General features: G+C 31.7%; 1 protein-coding gene across 10 annotated transcripts in view; it reads right to left on the reverse strand.

Annotated features, from left to right (window-relative positions):
* Nucleotides 1–20,976, reverse strand: part of milt (trafficking kinesin-binding protein milt) — a 120,404-nt gene that overhangs the window by 73,541 nt on the left and 25,887 nt on the right. For 2 of the 10 annotated variants that reach the window (XM_076410647.1, XM_076410644.1), the window contains exons 1-2: nt 1,108–1,247; nt 290–683 (exon numbers count right to left, since the gene is read on the reverse strand). The exons of 6 other annotated variants lie outside the window; for them this stretch is intronic. In XM_076410647.1, the coding sequence (XP_076266762.1) occupies nt 290–395 (106 nt within the window). In that variant the 5' untranslated portion in view covers nt 396–683; nt 1,108–1,247. Of the gene's footprint in view, nt 1–289; nt 684–1,107; nt 1,250–8,209; nt 8,421–20,976 lie in introns of those variants that run through there. 2 more of the 10 variants (XM_076410646.1, XM_076410645.1) reach the window with 2 other exon arrangements.

Consider the following 20,976-nt stretch of genomic DNA (forward strand, 5'->3'; position numbering starts at 1 on the left):
GGTTTTCCGATAGGTGACTATAATGGAGATTTAAATTCACCAATTAAATTGCTTGAATGGCCGAAGTATGCAAATACTTTTTAAAACGAAAAAAACTTATCAGAATACATGTAAGGATATAATATATCACATGAATCAAGAGAAATAATGATTGTTTATAAATATATATAAATACAACAAACACAAAAACAGAAAGTGATCTTTTAAAAATTCTAATTAACATTAAATAATCAAATTGATGATTAATAAGGATTAAAGCTTAACTCGTTTCAAAAACCAGGATAATTACCATCATTCCAATTGGTCAGCAGCTCGCTCTGCTTTTGCCAATCGGGCAAATTTAATGCTCTTCCTCCCCTAACCCTAGGTCGTTCTCTCGTTATCCTGCTCATCATGGATCCAGGTCACCACACTGTTATCACTAAACGACATATTGGCACATCACTGTCCCCTCGATTGTACTGTTAGTTATTTATTTATTGTCTTCCTATTCAGCCGTATTGCACCGTCTATTGTTATTCCAACCGATTCCGAAAATAGCAGTAACTGAGTCTATTAGAATTTTTTATCGCCCCAGCGTTCTGAACAAGTGAAAGGCGGTCGAAATTTAAAAAATCACAAACGGTTAATTGCAAAGAATTATTTATTATTTGCAAAGTACGAAGGAAACACTCTTCGTTGTTCTAAAATCAACAATGACCGCTTTACTTCGTTCAGCGAGTGTATTGCACGCAATTAAACTCTATCGGTCAGGTGAATTTCACGATAGAATAGAATTTGCATTTAAAAAGAAATTAAAAACAATTAACGTCGTTATTACATTACATGGCGCATTCGCCATAGTGACAAAAGATCATTCACCATTTTATCGACAACGGTATTTGCTTCAATTATTAATTCGTTTTTATTAATTATATGTTTTGTTTGTCTCATGATCTGTATTATTTTTAAAACGCATTTAAAAAATATATGGTAACTATGATATTACGTAACAATCTGAATGAATTGTATAAAAATAAAAACCAGCGCAGTCACCATTTTATCCTGAATATTTTCATATGGTTTTTTAATTTATAAAATTATAATATGTCATACTAGTATATTTACTGCAAAACAAGGAACTAAACCACCAACAACGCTCGCACAATTTTTTTTGTTAAAAACTGTTTACCGACAAAATCTCGGGGCACTTTTCCAACAAAGACGTTGTGAATGAACGCGTATGTTTCCACGCCACGTTTAAAACTGCGAGGAATCGGGCCTCCTCTCGATAGACCTCCGAAACGTCCGGATCCCGGTCTGTTGGAATTGGGCCAATTTTGACGGTTACGTAAGGAGAAATTGGGAAAATTATCGTAAAAAATAGACTGTCGAATCGATTTTTCCTCGCGTATGTGCGAAGAAACGCGAGGTAGCCTTGGTGGATTCAAAAAGTGAGTTGATAACGAGTAAAACAACGACTGGGTAATGAAAAATAAATCCCGTAAGACGAATGCGGTGTTTTGGCGAAGGCGCAATAAAGTTCATCGATTTAGGACAGTGCCAACGATGTTATACGAGCAAATGTCAGTAATATTTAATTTACAACCGCTTTCTGATGCCAACAGTTTTATTCAAACAACAACAAAATTTGACCAGTACTAAGAGTAGACAATTGTATTTTTGTTGGTGTATTCATGAATACAACACTGTTACACGTTATAATTGTTGAACGCTCTATTTATTTTTTAACCTTCAATTAACACCAATATGTAGTAAAAGAGTTATACAATTTATCAATACATCAACGTAAATATTACATAATACCTAGTCATGGTTAGTGAATGAAATATAAGGCTTGTTAAATAAAAACAACATTTTGGCATATGCTGAAACCGTTCTATATGTTTTGATATTCCTAGTAGCAGTACATTTATTACTGAATAGTAACAGGTCAATTGAAAAGTTCCTGACCTACCATAGTAAAACACATTTTTTGACAAAATTAGTTTTTTTTTATTCAACATAATTCCCTTCAAGAATGATAGACTGATTATAGCGACCCTCCAACTTTTCGATAGCATTTTTGTTGTACGACTTGTCCTTTGTTTCAAAATAGGCCTCAGTCAGACCAAAAAATCGCTGGGGGCCAGATTTAGAGAATACGGTAGATGAGGAAGCAATTCGAAGCCCAATTCATAGATTTTTGCCATCGTTTCCATTGACGTGCATTGTCTTGGTGAAGCAGCACTTTCTTTTTCTTCAAATGCGATTGTTTTTCGGCGATTTCGTCCTTCAAACGGCCCAACGCTATGTAATAGTCGCTATTGATGGTCCTTTCAAAGTAGTCAATGACAATTATTCCATGCGCATCCCAAAATACAATCGCCATAACCTTACCAGCCGATTATTGCGTTTTCCCACGCTTTGGAGCGGGTTCATGGTGTGCAGTCCACTCTGATGACGGATGACATTCGATTGGACTTCGCAGTGAAATGATGAAGCCATGTTTCATTCATTGTCACATATCGATGCAAAGACTCGGGTTTATTACGCTTGATCATCTTCAAACACTGCTCCGAATCATCAACTCATCGTTATTTTTGGTCAAAATTGAGCTCGCGCGGCACCTACTTTGCATAGAGCGTTCTCTTACCCAAATATTCGTGAATGATATGATGTACACGTTCAATTGCTATCTTTTGAGTGTCTGATACTTCGTTCAATTTCAATTTACAGTCATTAAAAATCGTTATGTGGATTTTTTCAACGTTTTCGTCGGTACCAATCTTCTTTGGGTATCCACTGCGTACACTGTCCTCGGTGCTCATTTCACCACGTCTAAACTTGGCATACTTGATACCTTGATGCATACCTTGACGGTTGATTTGGGGCAGTGTCCGGAAACTCGTCATCAAGCCAAGTTTTTGCTTCAACTGTATTTTTCCCTTCAAAAAGCAATATTTTATCAACAGGCAAAATTCCTTTTTATCAATTTTTTCACAATAACAAAGGTTGCTTCACTCAAAATGCTATAATTCACAAACTAATGATCCGACAGCTGTTAAATACACGCATCTTTTGAGGGTTAAGGTTAACTAAAAAACATTTTTTTCGATTTTGATTCTAGTAGCGCCATTTATGTGTCTTGGCCGGGAACTTCTCAATTGACCTGTTATTAGAGATACTTTAAAACACCGTCTTAGTGAAATAATACGAAGGTATTGCTGACTGCTGGTAAAAATATCATGCATTACGTGTTCAACTTTAGTATTTGATTTGTTTGTATTAAATCCTACTGATATAACGTATGGACAAAATCTAGTCATGATTGCTGAATGAATAATGATATTTGTTAATTAAAAACAATATTTGGTACATATGTTTAAAAACAATTTTCTTCATTATATTTTGATATTTTCTGTAGTAGTATAATAATTATTGAATAGTATATCTATTAAAACACTTCCTTTGTGAAAAAAATAAAGATATTGCTGACTGCAAAAAAAATTCATACATTATGCGTTTAAGTGGTGTATTTTATTTCTTTGCGCTATATGTTCATAATATAAAAAAAGTTTTTTCGTCATTATATTTTGATATACATTATTATTAAACAATGTCTCTATAAATAAATAGCATAAACTGTGAGAGAATTTCCTGGTTATTACTGAGTTAAAATGACTTTGATAATAATTAATACTTTTATAAAATTAATTCGGGAATAAGACTATAAACTCCTTGGCAATTCCATACCCTTTGAATTCAACCGAAATTATTGCTAACTGAAAATATAACTTACATGAAATGTACATGATCATTGGAAAACATTCATTACTGTGTGTTAAAAACAAAACAAATAACAAAACCTGCAAAATTTATTATAAATATTAAATTTAGAAAGTGAGTGAATATACGAATATACGAGGTTTATCATAAATAAATAATGTATTAATTATTTCATTATACAATTAAACATTCCATTTTAATAGTTATACAAATCCGTATATATATACTATAAATTTGTCTGGCTATTTTTTATAACACTGTGAAAACTGTTATTGTCTTTTTCATTACTGGGGCCTCTATTGGACAGTCGAGTGTTAACCAGAAGATTTTTTTACTATTGCTGAGTGAATATTATACTTTAGCAGCTTTAAACTGCTGATAATATAATATAGTATAGTGTATGACCTTGTAATTGAGTAATATTTGACAGGTTCAGAGAAATTTAAATGTGAAACATTCGGAAAAACTGCGTATTATAGAAACACGTCCAAGTTTTTTGCTATCCCCGTTAAAAACGACGTTCTTGACGTCAAGCAAGACGAGGACGCTACACTGGCGAACTGAAGTATTTATAATGAATGGCAATCACGCGACCAACCAATCGGAAACCGTTACTATTAATCAGCGTCTAAAATAAACAATAAACCGAAGGCATATGTTAAAAAAAGGAAGACAATGTCCGCTCTTTAATAACCCTCTGATGTCATATCGAATTTATTTCATTTAAATTCAACAGCTGTTCACTATGTACGAGGAATAAACATAAAGTTATCGGATAAGAGATAAAATGTGTGATTGTAAATGACAATAAAAATATGTTTCAATGCCATTGTTATCATTAGTTTAAATATAGCATAAAATCGTGTTTAATTGCCTAATTTGCATAGTTCTGTATTCATAAAGATAATTTTGGTATTAAATACATTATTATGATTATTTTTTAATGGTATTTGAAATCAAGCCATTTTTAGATAAAATAAACATATTTAAGGTAGATCTGTTGCTGAGTGTCTGCAATTAACTCTTATTATTAAAATTTATTATTTACTTATTAAATTTATTTAATATTAGAAAAATAAAAAAAGTTCGCCTGTATATTTTTTAATGTATGTTCCTGGATTTCTCCGTCAATTGTGGGGCGATTTTCTAAATCCTTTTTTATTCGAATTTACTTCCGAGGTGATTTCCCCCTTTCCCCATTGGGGAAAGGGGGCAAATCGATAGAAACCTTCAAATTTCAAAGGCACGTACAAGTTTTTCACATATTTTTAAACTAAAATAATCAAATATTTGTGTACAATGTTATTGCTGAGTTGATGTGATGGTCAATCGGCCATTGTTTACTTTATAAGCACTATATCATATGAGATTCCGTAGAAATATTATAGGCAACTACTTCTACGGTGTAACGGTTAGAACGTTCAGTTCACGCGGAGGTCGCGGGTTCGATTCCCGATAATACAATACAAAAATAATAATATAATATTGTGACATATACAAAAAATTAAATTACTAACAAAACAAATCTAATTTGCTCGTATCGACTTCAAACTGATCAGTTGGTGATAGTTAAAATAATATTGTAAATAGATAAATAGGTTTAAGTAGGTATTAAGCTAAATTGTGTATATAGTAGAATATAAAATACGTGTAGTAGTTTGTTTTTGTTTAGTTATTATAAAGATTATACATATTTTATTTTACTTTTTTTTATGATAAATATCAAAGTTTTATTATTTTTTACATTTTAGTGAGTTCCTTATTTATTTTTTGAAGTCGGTTCAAATTTTTTGTGAAAAATATTTTATATTTAATAACTTTTTATCCTAATTTTTCTAATCCTTTTTCGAAGTCGGTTAATAAAAACTGATGCATTGCGAATATTGAAGTAATAAACTATTAAATATGTTAACTGAACGATAAAATATCTTTTTTCAATAATGCTGGTCGTAAATTGAGTATAAATAGATTACAGCTACTGAGTGCAAAATGAATATAATCAAAATATGACTAGGTAGTTAAAATTTCACATCACAATTAAAAATATTAAATGTGTTGCTTTGTGATTATGACTAGCTATAGATCATTTTTACTTGCTGAATGAAACAGATATATAGAATATTAGTGTTGCTGACTAGAAATACAATAAATATTACTGTGAGAAGTTAATACCAGATGTACCGGAGGGTCATCAGTGGTTTTTCTAAAAGATGTTGCTAAGCATAAATATACGATGTTAACTTGACACATGTAATTTTATTCAGCTGATGTCAGTCTTCAAAGCTATACATGTTATATTTGGCAAAAGTAACACCGCCATAGATTTACACCTCTTTGAAATTATCAAATTTGGTGCCTGAAAACGTGGATTTCCGGCACGCATAACTTTCTTGGAGCATGCGCTAACCTCAAAAACATACGAGGCGTGGCTTCGAAATTCGAAGGTAGTGATTTCGATGTGCAAGACAGAAAATGTTCTGGTAGATCGAAAAAGCTTGAAGATGCGAAACTGCAAGAGTTGTTGGATGAAGACCCAAGCCAAACTCAAAAACAATTGGCAGAAGTGTTAAATGGGGAAAATTCAAAAGATGGGAAGATGGGACATCAATTGAATGACAGCAAATGGAAAATTCAAAAACCGTCTGTGAAATGCTGCTTCAAAGGTATGATCAGAAGTCATTTCTGCATCGAATAGTGACTGGGGATGAAAAGATGAAAAGGATTCATTTTGAAAACAGTTATCAGTTGGAAGAAGCCGGCAGATCGACTCCTAGGCAAGTCGTTTTGGGGTCGCAAGACGATGCTCTATATTTAGCGGGACCAGAATGGCGAGGTGTATTACGAATGATCGAAAATTGGTGAAACAGTTAATAGTGATCCCTACAGGCAACAAATGATCAACTTGAACCATGCGTTGATTGAAAAAAGTCCAGAATGAACCGGAAGACACGGTAAAGTTATTTTACAGCACATAAAGCAGACCAGAATGGCGAGGTGTATTACGAATGATCGAATCCTGGTGAAACAGTTAATAGTGATCCCTACAGGCAACAAATGATCAACTTGAACCATGCGTTGATTGAAAAACGTCCAGAATGAACCAGAAGACATGGTAAAGTGATTTTACAGCACATAAAGCAAAACCGGCATAGACAGCGTGGAAATCACTTGGAGAGGACATATTACCGCACCCGCTGTACTCTCCAGACCTTGCCCCATCCGACAATCAACTTTTAGCATTAATAGGGGACGCGCTTGCAGAGCACCACTTTCGAAAATGTTATAAATGGCTTGATGAACAGTTTTGCTCAAAAGACGAACAGTTTTTTGGGACGGCACCCATAAATTGGTTGAAAGATAAGCAAGATGTAATAGAATCAAATGGCCAATACTTTGAATAAATAAATGTTTCTATTATTTTGAAAATTATGTAATTTTGTTTGAAACCGGTAATGACTTTCCGGTACATCTGGTAAAAACGGACGCTTTGCAAGTATTGAAACATTGCTGAAAATATCTGATAATGTTATTAAATCAATCACATAAATGATGAACTAACATATGGGCTGAAAAGTCTCGGATCTAACACATAGATGGCGCTAATTTTACTGCTTTCGCCGCTTTTTCAGTTAGTACTAATCTTCAAAAGAAAGCTACATTTCAAGATATTCTACTCGTATGTTTGTGAGTTATTGTGCTAAGAGTGACACTACTTTTCTTATTTTGAAAACAATGTATCAAAAACAAATTCGCGTTTTAATTTTACACTGCTTCTTGATGGTAAAAAATACCGTTCAAGCGAAGCAATGGCTTGAAAGGTATTATAAGGTCTCCGCTCCATCAGAAACAACAATAAAACGTTGGTTTGCTGACTTCAAACGTGGTCGTAGAGACACCGATGATATAGAACGCAGTGGACGTCCAAATGAGATGGTAACACCAGAAAACATAAAATAATCAATATAATCGTTTTGAGCGCTCGAAAAGTGAAGTTGCGTGAGTTAGCTAACATCGTAAAGATATCAAAAGAACGCGTGAGTTTTATACTGCATGAGCATTTGACTATGAGAACTATGACAGGCAAAAGATGAATCGTTCTACCACAGTGGCATTGAAATGTTAGAGCGGTGCTGGAATTTGAATGTGTTGCTCTTGGTGGAGATTACCTTGATGAATAAAGTCAATTTTTAACAAAAAAAACTTGTTTTCTTTGTTACGACCGGGATTTTTCAGCCCATGAGTTATTAAGTATTTTAACTGAATGAGAAAGTAAATATTAATATAAAACTAATGTTTGATATCACATTGTTTGTATAAGAAATGTTTTTTTCTCCATTACGATGTTAATATAGGTGTCAAATAACACTCAAATGACTGACGATAAACCCAGCGGTGACGTTAATAGAGTAGAATGCTAATTGCTGATAAAACTTATCGATACCACTATCGTTTCTGATACAGAAATAATAGAAAGACGGTGAAAAAACACTTTTTGTCACAAACGGTTATCACGTTTAATGCGTTCACATTTTCGCGACGATGACGACACGCCCTCACGCTCGATGGGTCGTACTGGATTGGATTTTGTTTTTTCGACGGCTAGACCACCGTGCCACGACTGATTCACTTTCGCGGATCTAATTACTGGAACTAACTCGTGACTGACATACGAACGGGCGAATGTTTGAAGATTCCATAACCAAATTAAAATATCGCGATAAAATTTGTCCGATAAAATAATTAGCGTCGGCGTAACAATAAGCACGACAAACAAAAGACGGTTTTTTCAATTTACACCGAGCGATGCATTGTCATTATCAAGTCGGCGATAGCAAGGGTAGATCAAAATTATAATAGCAAGGCGGCTTCTAAATATGGATTGATGTATTAATTCCGTTATGACAAAATATATGCCTATAGAATATCTAAAAAAAATAAAAACAACATACATTAACAAATTAACTTAGGCGTCACCGAAAGATTGGAACGTTTATGGAATTATATAATACATGGGCTGAAAAGTCCTGGCTGTAACACAGAAAATGCGTTTTTTTTTGTTCAAAATTGGCTTTATTCATCAACGTAATCTCCATTAAGAGCCACGCAATCATTCCAGCGCCGCGCTACATTTCAATACCACTTTTGTAGAAGGATTTATCTTTTACCTCAAAATAGGCCTGTCGCCAGTTGCGGTCCACTCAGATGACGATCATTTTGATTCCTGAGTGAAGTGATGGATCCATGTTTTATTCATTGTCACATATCGACGCAAAAATTACAGTTTATTACGTTTAAATATGGACAAACAATGCCCTGAATCATCAACACGTGCTTGTTTTAGGTCAACAGTGAGCCAACCACCTTGGACAGAGCTTTCTCATATGAAATGCCCATGCAATATAAAACTAACACGTTCTTTTGATATCCTTACGATGTTAGCTAACTGACGCAACTTCACTTTTCGATCATTCAAAAGGATTTTGTCGATTTTTTTTTATCTTTTCTGGCGTTACCACCTCATTTGGACGTCCACTGCGTTCTGCATCATCGGTGTCTTTACGACCATGTTTGAAGTCAGCAAACCAACGTTTTACTGTGGTTTCTGATGGAGCAGAGTCCTTATAACATTTTTCAAGCCATTGCTTCCCATGAACGGTATTTTTCCCATCAAGAAGCAGTGTAAAATAAAAGACAAAATTATTTTTGATCCATTGTTTTAAAAATAATAAAATTAGTGTCACTCTTACCACAAACTTATGAGTATAATACCAGGAACTTTTAACAACTATCTTTTGAAGGTTAGTACTAACTGAAAAAGTGGTGAATTCAACAAAACTAACACCATCTATGTATTATGGCCGGGACTTTTTAGCCAATGTGTTATGCGCAAAACTTAACAGGCATCATAGTAATATTTTATATAAGCAAATGCACGTTTTCAATACAATCAACTGTATTAAGATTTTTCAACGAGATATAATTCAAAAGATAATAGTTAAGCATTATTTTGGTTTTTGGTGGATGAGAAAAGTCAACAAAAATTCAAAAGGCCAGAATGAAACGTTTCTTATAGCAACATTTAAATATAATTCAGCTTATATGGATGACGTACAATTACATACTTACAATAAATATATCTCAAAAGAAAAATTTAAATATAGATAGTCTTCAACTTTATATATATTGTACTGTACTGTGTTGTGTACTGTTTTAAAAACAATTTGTACTTAGTTTTTTATGTTAGTTATGATATAACGATTAAGAAAAATATTATATACTTTACATTATTTGTAGGGACAACAAATAAACGTGTCCCTTTTATCGAGAGTTATATTCAGCTGTGAAAGAAAAAACCGATATCTGTGACACGATTTCGTCCTCCAGAATAACAAGAATGATCTCTGCTCTGTTTATAAGGTATTTAGATTTTCGCAAGCAGCTTTTTCAGATTCATAACATGAACATCAATCGATACATTATTAATTTTAATAATTTCAATTAATTTGATATCTGGTGAACACAGATCAACTACGAAACATTGTCTCTGCTTAAGAACTGGTATCTAGACTAGCATCAATGAACTTACAAACATACCTAAATCAAATACAACTGTGGCTGAAAAGATACCGTATAAAATCTAACGAAACTAAATCCAGTCATATAACTTAGAAGAAGCACATATTCGCTAAACGGAAACAATTTCAACTTAAACTCTATCAAATGTATTGGATTATCGAGCGCAAATCCAAGTTATTATTAGATAGCAAGACATTATTGCATAAATCTATACTCAAGCCTATTTGGTCATATGGAATCCAAATATGGGGAACCGCTAGCAAGTCTAATATATCCATCATGCAATGGTTCCAAAATAAAGTGTTGCGTGCCATTGTCGAACGCGATATTCCTCTAGAACCAATAACTAGTTTAATTCAACGTGTTTGTGTGAAGTATTTCGAAATAGTTTCAGTGCAACCCAATGTACTCGCTAATGCGAGTGATAGTGAAGTGCGTAGACTAAAACATCTAACACCATCCGATCTGATTATTGGACATATATAGACTTTAGAATAAGAGGAATTAATCAAAATAGTATTTTATACAGGAGATCACTGAATGAAGTGTTTTTCTGCATGTCATGTATATGTAATATAAACATAACAATGTGGAACTATAAAGAGTATTAAAAAAAGAACTGGATATAGAGGAAATTTTAAAAATTCATTAAGATTTGTCTGTAAATTTTATTTCTAATCCATTTCAGGTTTCATTAGTAAACGAATTTGGTAACAAAACAATTACCAGATATTGCAGGTATTAAATATATTTATTTCGGCATCAAGAGTTAAAATTTATATTTTATTTTCTCATTTGTTGGTAACTTCTTAATCCTCATGTAGGACACAACGCCAAGTAGAAAGCAGTAACTATATTAACGAAAACCATAAAAGATAAGTTAAAGATGAGCTATCTGTAACGGTGAGATTCCAGAATATTACATAAAATTATAGTTTGAAATAAATAGATTTACTGACAGAAAAAAAATATGATAGCTACTCTTTAAATATTGAATAGTGGAATAAATAAGTAAAGAACGATGCAATTTTATCTAAAAATGTAGGTAAATAAATTATTATTTTATCAGCTTTTAAATGAGCCTGGTTTTTTATTACAATTGTTTTTCAATGTATATTTTAGGTAAAAAATGTGTAGACAAAGTAATAAATATTAAGATGTCTGACCAATAATGAAATACAAATATGTAACTATGTGACAAGGAGATTTTCACGTCTTATCTATTATTTTAGTTATTTACTTTAGAGCCCCAATTTTGAGTAGTCATTATATAATTTTTATATTGTAACAAATAAAGTGCTTAATGTTTAAATTATTATACAACTATGTATTACTTCAGTTAATAATCCATGTTTATGTTCATAACATAAAACTAAATAAAAATCATATATACTTATATTTGATGCTGTAAAGTTGTTGCAGTTCTGAAAATAATCTTACTCATGATACTTTTGTTATAATGTCCAGTGATTAGTGAATTAGTAACGTTATTAATACTTTGTTGATTATGTAAACTTACTGGAAATTATTTTTAACTAGTTAATTAAAAAAGTTTTGAGAATGTTAGTTCTTGTGGCAGTTTGCATGCATTTTAATATACATACATTTGTTACTGTAATTAATGTTATATATCATATATATTTCCCATATTATAATGAAAATATTATCAAAACAAGTCTTAGTAATATTAATATATCATTTTTAAGCTATTCTCTTTACTTTGTTATGAAAGAAATTTGATGAACTATATAAACTGGGGTCGAATTTTTATTCGACTCGCGAATTGCGATCACTAGTGACTATTAAAATTGACAACCATATCATGATATATTACATTACGTAAATTTTTCCCACTAATAATTGACTTTGCCTAATTCAGTAACAATTGATCTAACTTTGTGGCATCCATTTTGGCAATTATGAAAAATCAGACAAACCGTAAGGAAACGATGATAATATTAATTTCATGGAATTTTAAAATCTACCTACAAACTAGATACATATAATTTTTTTTTGTTTTGGAAAGAAATTGTCGATAAGATAGCCGGTTAGAATATTTTTAGAAATATTATTTCAATCGCTGATATAACGGTTCAAACGTCAGTGGCGCAGAGAAAAAAACTGAAAATAAATTGGGATATATTCCCACCATTTCCTGTCTAATAGTAGCAAAACATCAATGGAAAAGCCTTCGAATATTTTTAGTATTCGCAATATATCCGATATCCAATCTGTGTAAGACTTTACATTAAGCGTTTATAATCCTTTTATAGTGCATTATCCTTTTATACGCCTTTATATAGTATTTCCCGTATTATGTTTATCACTGGTATACACACTGATCCCAGTTTGTTTTGAAATAATTGCGCGTTATGTCTAAATATGATAAAATGGCGAAGGAACCATATAGGGGATCATCCTTCACCATTTTATTGCAATTTTATTCGTCATATGTAGATTAGATTAAATAATTCACTGTACAAATCAAATATAATAGTTAACCGAGATATTACTTATAAAATGCTAATTATTTTATGCATCCATAGATGTTGTAAATAAATAGGGGAAGGGTAATTTGTTAGTTTCTTTTTCCTAAAAAACAGTTAACAAAAATTAAAATTATGTTAATTAAAAAGTTAATACATTAGTGCACCATTGACCAATCGAGTCCGGACAAATATAGGTTGTTTGACTTGATAAATCCTTGTTAATTATTTTTTTCACAAAATTAGTATAAAATTTATTTTTTAACTGAAATAAAATCGAAATGCGCCAAAAATTCAGGCATTAGATTTTCTACTAAAACATTAGAAACCATTCTTGTAATTTAAAAATAGATAAAGTTTTTTGATAACTTTAACCACTTAAATGAGTAATACATTTTAACAACATTGATGTCAACTTTGACAAGATACCTAATATGACGTAAACTTGACAATTATGTGCTCCATTGTTCTCTTAACTTTGACAACTGAGCTTCCAATTATAAATCTTCAAATATCTTTAAATGTTGTTCAAAATATTACTTCATGAAGTTGGCAATATTTATTATACTTATAACACGAGGGTTGCTATTTATATTTTTGGCCTTGGCAGCACAAGGTGTTATTAGATACCATCTGACGTGTTCGCAAGAAACTTGGCATTGTTGAACTTAACCTTCTTAAGAAAATTTTCTAATTTGAGAGCGATTTTTGTTGTTTACAGTGTCTCGAAAAGGTAATCGAACAAATTAAGTTCTAGTGAACCAGGTCCTTGAACCTTTCTGTGATCTTTCTCTATACATTCTTGTATCGAATCAAAAGACGAGAAGTCAAACAAAAAATATTTTTTACAAAAAATTCTACTGTTTGGGTGAGGCACCGACTTCAAACTGGTAGTTGGTGATAGTTAAAATAATATTGTAAATAGATAAATAGGTTTAAGTAGATATTAAGCTAAATTGTGTGTATATAGTAGAATACGAAATACGTGTAGTAGATAGGTGAAATAAAAAGGTGGTTATTATTAAAACATTTTTTTATGTTAAAAATCTAAGTTTGATTATTATTTTTTATGATAATTTTTAGTGAGTTCCTTATTTATTTTTGAAGTCGATTCAATTTTTTTATTAAAAATATTTTGCTGGGTTAGATATTTACTCAATAAATTACGCACTTAATTTATTTAATATTACAGTGGGTAGGTCAAGAAAAATTGCAGCCTGTATGAGGAAAAATAGGAATAAAGAAACAATAATTTAAAATAAGGAGCTTGAAGCGCACCATCCAGGTGATTTGACAAATGTTCTATCTAAACAACAAAAAGTTATCGTCCCCGCCGGGAATCGAACCCGCGACCTCCGTTTGGGACTCCAAACGCTCTAGCCATTACACCATAGAAGCAGCTGCCCACAACATTTCTACGAGGTCTTATATGCTTATGAGCATCTATTCTGTATCAGAATAATTAGCGACGTCAACAATCTGAATTGGTCTTTGTAAATAGTATGGTATTCCCCAGAAGACAAAAGGTTTATGGAGTTCTCAACACTAAAAGAGAAAACGCCCAAGTCCCGCCCTCGATCAAGGACCGAACTATGGAGTTGGACCTATAAAAAACCCCGACACAGATAGTCGACGGTTGCTTCTTCTCCGGGTTCCGTCGAGTAGCTGTGTCTTCAACTGTAAATTGTCAATCACTCGAATAAACCATAAATAATCTCGTTAGTTTCTATCACTTTACCACGTGTCCATCCTTCAATTATAACATGCTATAGTTAGCGTTTAAAAAGCACGTTGAATGGCATTTGCACTGAACGACTTTAGATTTTTCGTCACGTCAGCTCAGCAATAACATTATACCTAAATATCTGATTATTCTAGATAAAAAATATGTGAAAACCTTGTACGTGCCCTCGATTTACCACCCCCTTTACTCCAACATATTCTGATTTGGTTCCAATAAAACCACCTGGGAAGTGTACTCTATGGAATAAAAAAACAATTTTGAAAATCGGCCCAGACGGAGAAATGAAGGAGAAATCGAAAAACATACGTTTATATACGACCGAACATAGGAGGAGGAGTCCTTTTTCCGAAGTCGGTTAAAAATTATACTTAAGTTAAAGTTAAGTATTTATCCAGTTTTGATGCCTATTATCAAACCAATAGTGCATCGGTGAACTAAATTCTTGATAAGGCGAGAAAGTACCATCTTACAGCAGTGTAACAAACTGGTATAACGAATTCAATCCTAGTTGACATTCGCTCCAGGGGGAATTTAATTCCAGAAATGTCATTCTAAATCGTTTGTTGTCATAAAACACCTTATAAAGCAAAATCGCTTACCACAAACAGTTTTAAATAAAAGTTATTCCCGGAAAAAACAAATGGTTACCTGATTCTTCGGCATTATGGGTCACCAAGTGACAATGGCGTTATAACAACGTAGAACTGTTAATTCTGAAAGATATACGACCATTTGCTTGCCAGATGTTTTCGGATACATTCGAAAAATCGATGAGAGTCAAAAGGTTTTTGTGTACTTTTTTATACTTTCTGGTGTTATCACCGCATTTGCACGCCCGCTGCGTTCTGCACCATCGGTGTCTTTACGATCACGTTTGAAGACAGCAAATCAACGTTTTATTGTTGTTTCTCATGGAACGGGGTCCTTATAACACTTTTCAAGCCATTGCTTCACTTGAACGGTATTTTATCCCAACAAGAAGTAGTGTGCAGTGTAAAATTAAAACATGAAATTGTTTTTGATCATTTGTTTAAAAAAAAGAGTAGTGTCGTTCTTAGCACAAAACTCACGAACTTGTCGGTATAATGAAATTCGTGAAATTTTATTAGCTTTCTTCGGAGATTAGTACTAACTGAAAAATTGGTGAATGCAATAAAACTGGCACCACCCATGTGTTAAGCCTGGGACTTTTCAACCGATGTGGTGACAAATATCAATAAAAGATAAGGACTACATGAATACATAAATGAAATGATGAAAATATGCAGGAATTACATAATTTGTATGGATGGAACATACAGAAAAAAATAGAAGAAATTATGAATTACTAACTTAATTAATTATTTTGATGTTTTAATATAGACATTTATTAATTTAATTAATATATCAAGCTTTAGTATCATTATATTATCATTTTTTCATCATTATTTTTAGTATAATATCATTTTTAAATTATTCCCTTTACTCTGTTATAGGAGAAGAATGATTAACATAATAAATTGTGGTCGAATTTCCACCACAGGGCGATCACCATTTTATTTAATTTAATGTCAAAAGATATGTTTTTCTCAAACTAAAACCGCATTAAAGTAACGCCACACTTTCTCACTTCGAAATTTCGTCAGGTTAACACCCACAGTCTCAATCACCGAAGAAGAAAGACGCCGACATCCTTAACACTTCCTCCGACCTGAAACGATCTTAGATCCAGACGCGGCATCCGTTCTATTTTCGAAAAGTCGCCCGCGAGGTATTGCTCCGGACAGCTGACGGAGTCCACGGCCATATCTTCGTTGAAATCCAAAAATCCAAATTATCGCGTCCCGTCTTTTTCAGTATCGAGGATGGCGTAGCATACTGTCACTTGTTTTAGAATAACGACCTAAAAATATAAACGAGCAGTACAGCCACTCGGTCAGAACTGGCCCTGGCCCAACGAAAAACGATCGATGGTCCGTACTAAAAATAGAGAGAAATTCGATATTTTTACAAAGGCGTGGGGGTTGGTTATTAAGGAGAGTGCATTCAAATAAATTAACTGACAGTTAGGGGTTACGGTTAATTTGCAAATTAAGAATTAGAACAATTAGAACTAATACCTGTACACCAATTTGGGTTTATTAACTAAAATTCAACAATTGACCAGATATATAGAATATACTCAAATATAATTGAAAAAGTCTATGAACGTAAAAAAGTATCTTAAAAGTATATCGTATAAAAAGTTGTAATATAGCTATTCTTAGATGTAGCACAAGCCTTCGATATGGTTTTACATAAAGGCATTGTTCATAAACTACAGAAAATGCTACTCAAAGAATACACTGAACTATTCAGATATTATATTAAAATTAGAATATTTAGAGTCAAACAAAAGGAAGCCTACTCTACAATAAAATAAACTAAAGCAGGTTTGCCACAACTACATGTACTGGGGCCAATCGTTTATGTTATAAAGTCCTTATAGATGAGATGTAGCTAGAATTTGTTGAGTGAAGTCAAAGAATGTGAAATTGAGATAATCAAAGAAGAAAAAATTAGACATGAATTTTCTAGAATGCAAAAACAGATATGATACTATGAAATAACAAAATTTTCTAACAAAAGTAGACCTGGGGATCAAATAAACAAAATATAAAACTATCAACAACACCCTAATGATCTATAGACAAACATGGAAAAGAGAAGGCATTTTTATATGAGTATAATGATATATTGACTGGAGATTTCTTTCAGCTTAAAAATACGATCATCCATTCATTTTAGGCTAGTAAATATACAATATGTTAACCGAAAGATCCAGGTAGTAGTCTATTCATTAATGGGGTTTGTGGATCAAGAATAATATAGAAAGAAAGGTCCATAATTGACAAAGAGGTCGGCGAATATGCATTAAAAAAATACTGCCGAACATAGAACGTCCTTTTTTGTAGTTGGTTAAAAAGCAGACAGAAAAACAGTCTTCTCTAAAAGAACCATATTTGTAAGAGCATACTGCAAATTAAACGAAAATTAATTTAGATATAATTTATTCTTAATTTTCACATCTAATTCGAAGTCGCGCTACAGGAAGCCACAAGTTATAAAAACGGACATCAACCCAAAGAAATCACCGGACTAAGATATGATGACACAACGAATGCTACAAAGTCTACTAAGAAAGAGAGTTGTGAAACTGATTAACTTCATTAATGCAGAATTTCGACGACATGTCCCAGATGTTTGGAAAAGGGCCGAAATTATTATGATCCCGAAACCAGGAAGCCTAAAAATGAAGTATCCTTCTACATACCTATTTCATTACTATAAATGATAGTTAAGGTATTTAGAAAACTACCGTAGAAAATACCAAAGCCAACTAAGTAACATTTACCAACAACTATACACCAGAAAAAAGCATATGAAGATAAAAATCGTTTGCTCGGTTATATTCTTAACAGACGAATGTGGGACTTGCCCACAAACTTCATAAAGTGTTACCAAAGCAACACACTAAACTCTTAAATTCATACATCTTATCAGGAATATTCAGTGTCAAACAATCAGAAAAGACAAAAGAAAAATATCACTATCGCTATGACACAAAGTTACTGATGTAATACTTGCTGTTGGAGACAATAGCGAAGAGGCAGCCATAAAATTATAAACACACGAGATGTAACACTCAAAAGACATTCAATATATTTTGTAATTGATAATGTAAAAAATAACAAGAAGTTTAACAACCCCACAGATTAAAAATGCATAGAAAAATCTGCACTGTAACATATTAGTGGTGCCTCCATATTGGCCACTTTATCTGTTATTCTGTGGGGTTTGAATGAATCATAAACCAAACCCTATTATAGTACCAAATATTTATGACCGAAAGGACCGACAACGGTTCTAGCCGCCTAGACGGTCTCAATGCTACTTCCGTCCCTTGAAGATATCTCATTTATTTATCTTTTAAATTTAAAATCAGTCTCGGAAGTACTTCGAAGCAAGCAATAAAGAAGGGACCTTTAATCAAGTAATGTTACCATTATTTCCCAATTCACAGAACTTACTAATTATTACCTGCGCAACTTTAGCAATTTATTTTAGAAAACAATAAGACATACAGCACGAGTGTTTATATTTGGTGAAATAATCAAAAGATTACTGGATAATTTCGTACTTCCTGGTAATTTTATACTTCCTACACAAACAATTTTATTTATATAAAAAAGAATCGACAAAGCTTTTGTTGCTTTGTCGAAACAACGGAAATTTAAAAACTTACACGCAAACACATTAAATATTTTTATTTCGATAATTGTTTTTTACAGTTCTATTTTAGTTCAAATAAACTGTTTAAATCTAAGCAATTGTGTAAGGTACAAACATACAAGAAGAGGACTTCAGGGTTGTGACAAGCTTACAGAGAATTGTGCTATTAGGTGAAAAATAAACAAAATGCAGATTAAGCGCTGAAGTGAAGTGTTCAATAAAACTATTGAGGATACATTACTCCGCAACATCTCAGAATCTGGCGCATAGAATAAATTATAGAAAAGAATAAACTATATTGTCTTCCTTTTCTAATGGCGGTCCATTCTTTTCGAATCGATCTGGTGCAGTCGATTAGATCAAAACAACAAAAAATCTAGAATATTTAGATTTTGTGTTACCTTAATAATTCTATAGTAATAATAATTAAACTATTGTGTTATTCTTGGTGGTATAACATACATTGGTTTTGAAATATGGAAGAATGAGAGTAAGTGCAGAATGTAAGGTTATATTTGTAAAAGTTACAAAATCCAAACAGCATCAATTTTATTTATAGTGGGAATTTTAGCTGTCAAATTTATAACACATCATTTTCAATCACCTGAAATAGGTATCAACATATGCCAAAATTTAATGATAACAAGAACAGAAAAGAAAACGATTCTTGTTATGTTGGAAGTAGTCAAGTCATTAATGAGGTTTGTCTATCAAGAATAGTAGCAAAAACTGTAGTAACTGGTAATAATTAGACATTTATTTTAAACATGATATATTTTAGTAATGATTTAAATTTTATTTTATAGCTAAGATGTAGCTAGAATTTCTTGAGTGTAAATATCTAAGAATGTGAAGTTCAGAGAATCAGAGAAGAAATTAGACAAAATTTTGCTAAGGTACAAGAACAGTGCACAGTAATACTTTGAAATAATTAAATTTGCTAACAAAAGTAGACCTGGATCAAATAAACAAAATATAACACTATCCGATATATAACGACATCCCAATGATCTAATGACACGGAAAATACAGTGTATTATTATATAAGAGTATAAGTAAATAAATTATTGTTTTATAAATATAATGATATATTGACTGAGATGTTTTGGTTTTAACTATATCGATTGTTTGATATAAACGATTTTGATCTTTTTTATGGTAATGTTTATTTATATGGTTCTTGGAGATCTTGTTAATTGTTCAAATATGTAAATTAATTTAAATATGGTGCCTTTATAAAAATAGAAAGGCATATAGAAATTATTTTTATTATTTCATTTTATTCATTAACTTTTTAAAATAAAGTGTGTTATTTCAAAAAATGTTTATTTTCCTCTTTATATATAGTTTCAACATTAAATCAATTATTTATCATATTTGTGTATTTTTATTTATAAAAAATAATGATGTGTAATATGATGTTTTTATAAAAATAGAATAGTTGGACATATATTAATTATATTTTTATTATTTCCTGTTATTCAATACTTTTTTAAATAAAATGTGTTATTTCCAAAATTTTACAATTTTTTTTTACTTCCTGAATCTATTTACCTGCTTAATATATACGACATTAAATCTAATAATCACGATAAAAAATAAGTAAATAAAGCTGTATATACGCATACGCCAAACTCGGATTATTATAGAGATGACGACGACATTGTCCACACTGCAGAATTGATACTTTTTTCGATAAATTAATATATTATGTATAATTAATATGTATAATCGCACAACCATCCTGAGCGTATTTTGAGCATAATCCCACTTCTGATTTGTAAGAAATAAAAGTATTTCTTACAATATAATTAAAAAGATAATAATTTAAGTGTTGTTTGTTTTGGTAGGTGAGAAAAGCCATCAAAATCGCAAGAGGCAAAATTTAATTTTGATTGATTTTTTGATTGCAACATCTAAATTTAATTCAGCTTATATGGATGACGTACAATTATATACTTACAACAAATATATCTCAAAGAAAATATTTAAAAGTAGATAGTCTTCAAATATCGTGTATTTAACTCAGTTATATTTATGATAATGAAAGTTTCATATCCAAAGTATAAATTGCTTTTAAAACCATTTATACTTTGTATAAATCTTTATATTTTATAAAACTTTGTATATTTCATAGTATAAAAACTTAAC

Source organism: Rhynchophorus ferrugineus, unplaced genomic scaffold (genome assembly GCF_030347505.1).
Source record: "Rhynchophorus ferrugineus isolate W39M unplaced genomic scaffold, kcgeb_rfMv2 rfM7, whole genome shotgun sequence".
Taxonomy (NCBI): domain Eukaryota; kingdom Metazoa; phylum Arthropoda; class Insecta; order Coleoptera; family Curculionidae; genus Rhynchophorus; species Rhynchophorus ferrugineus.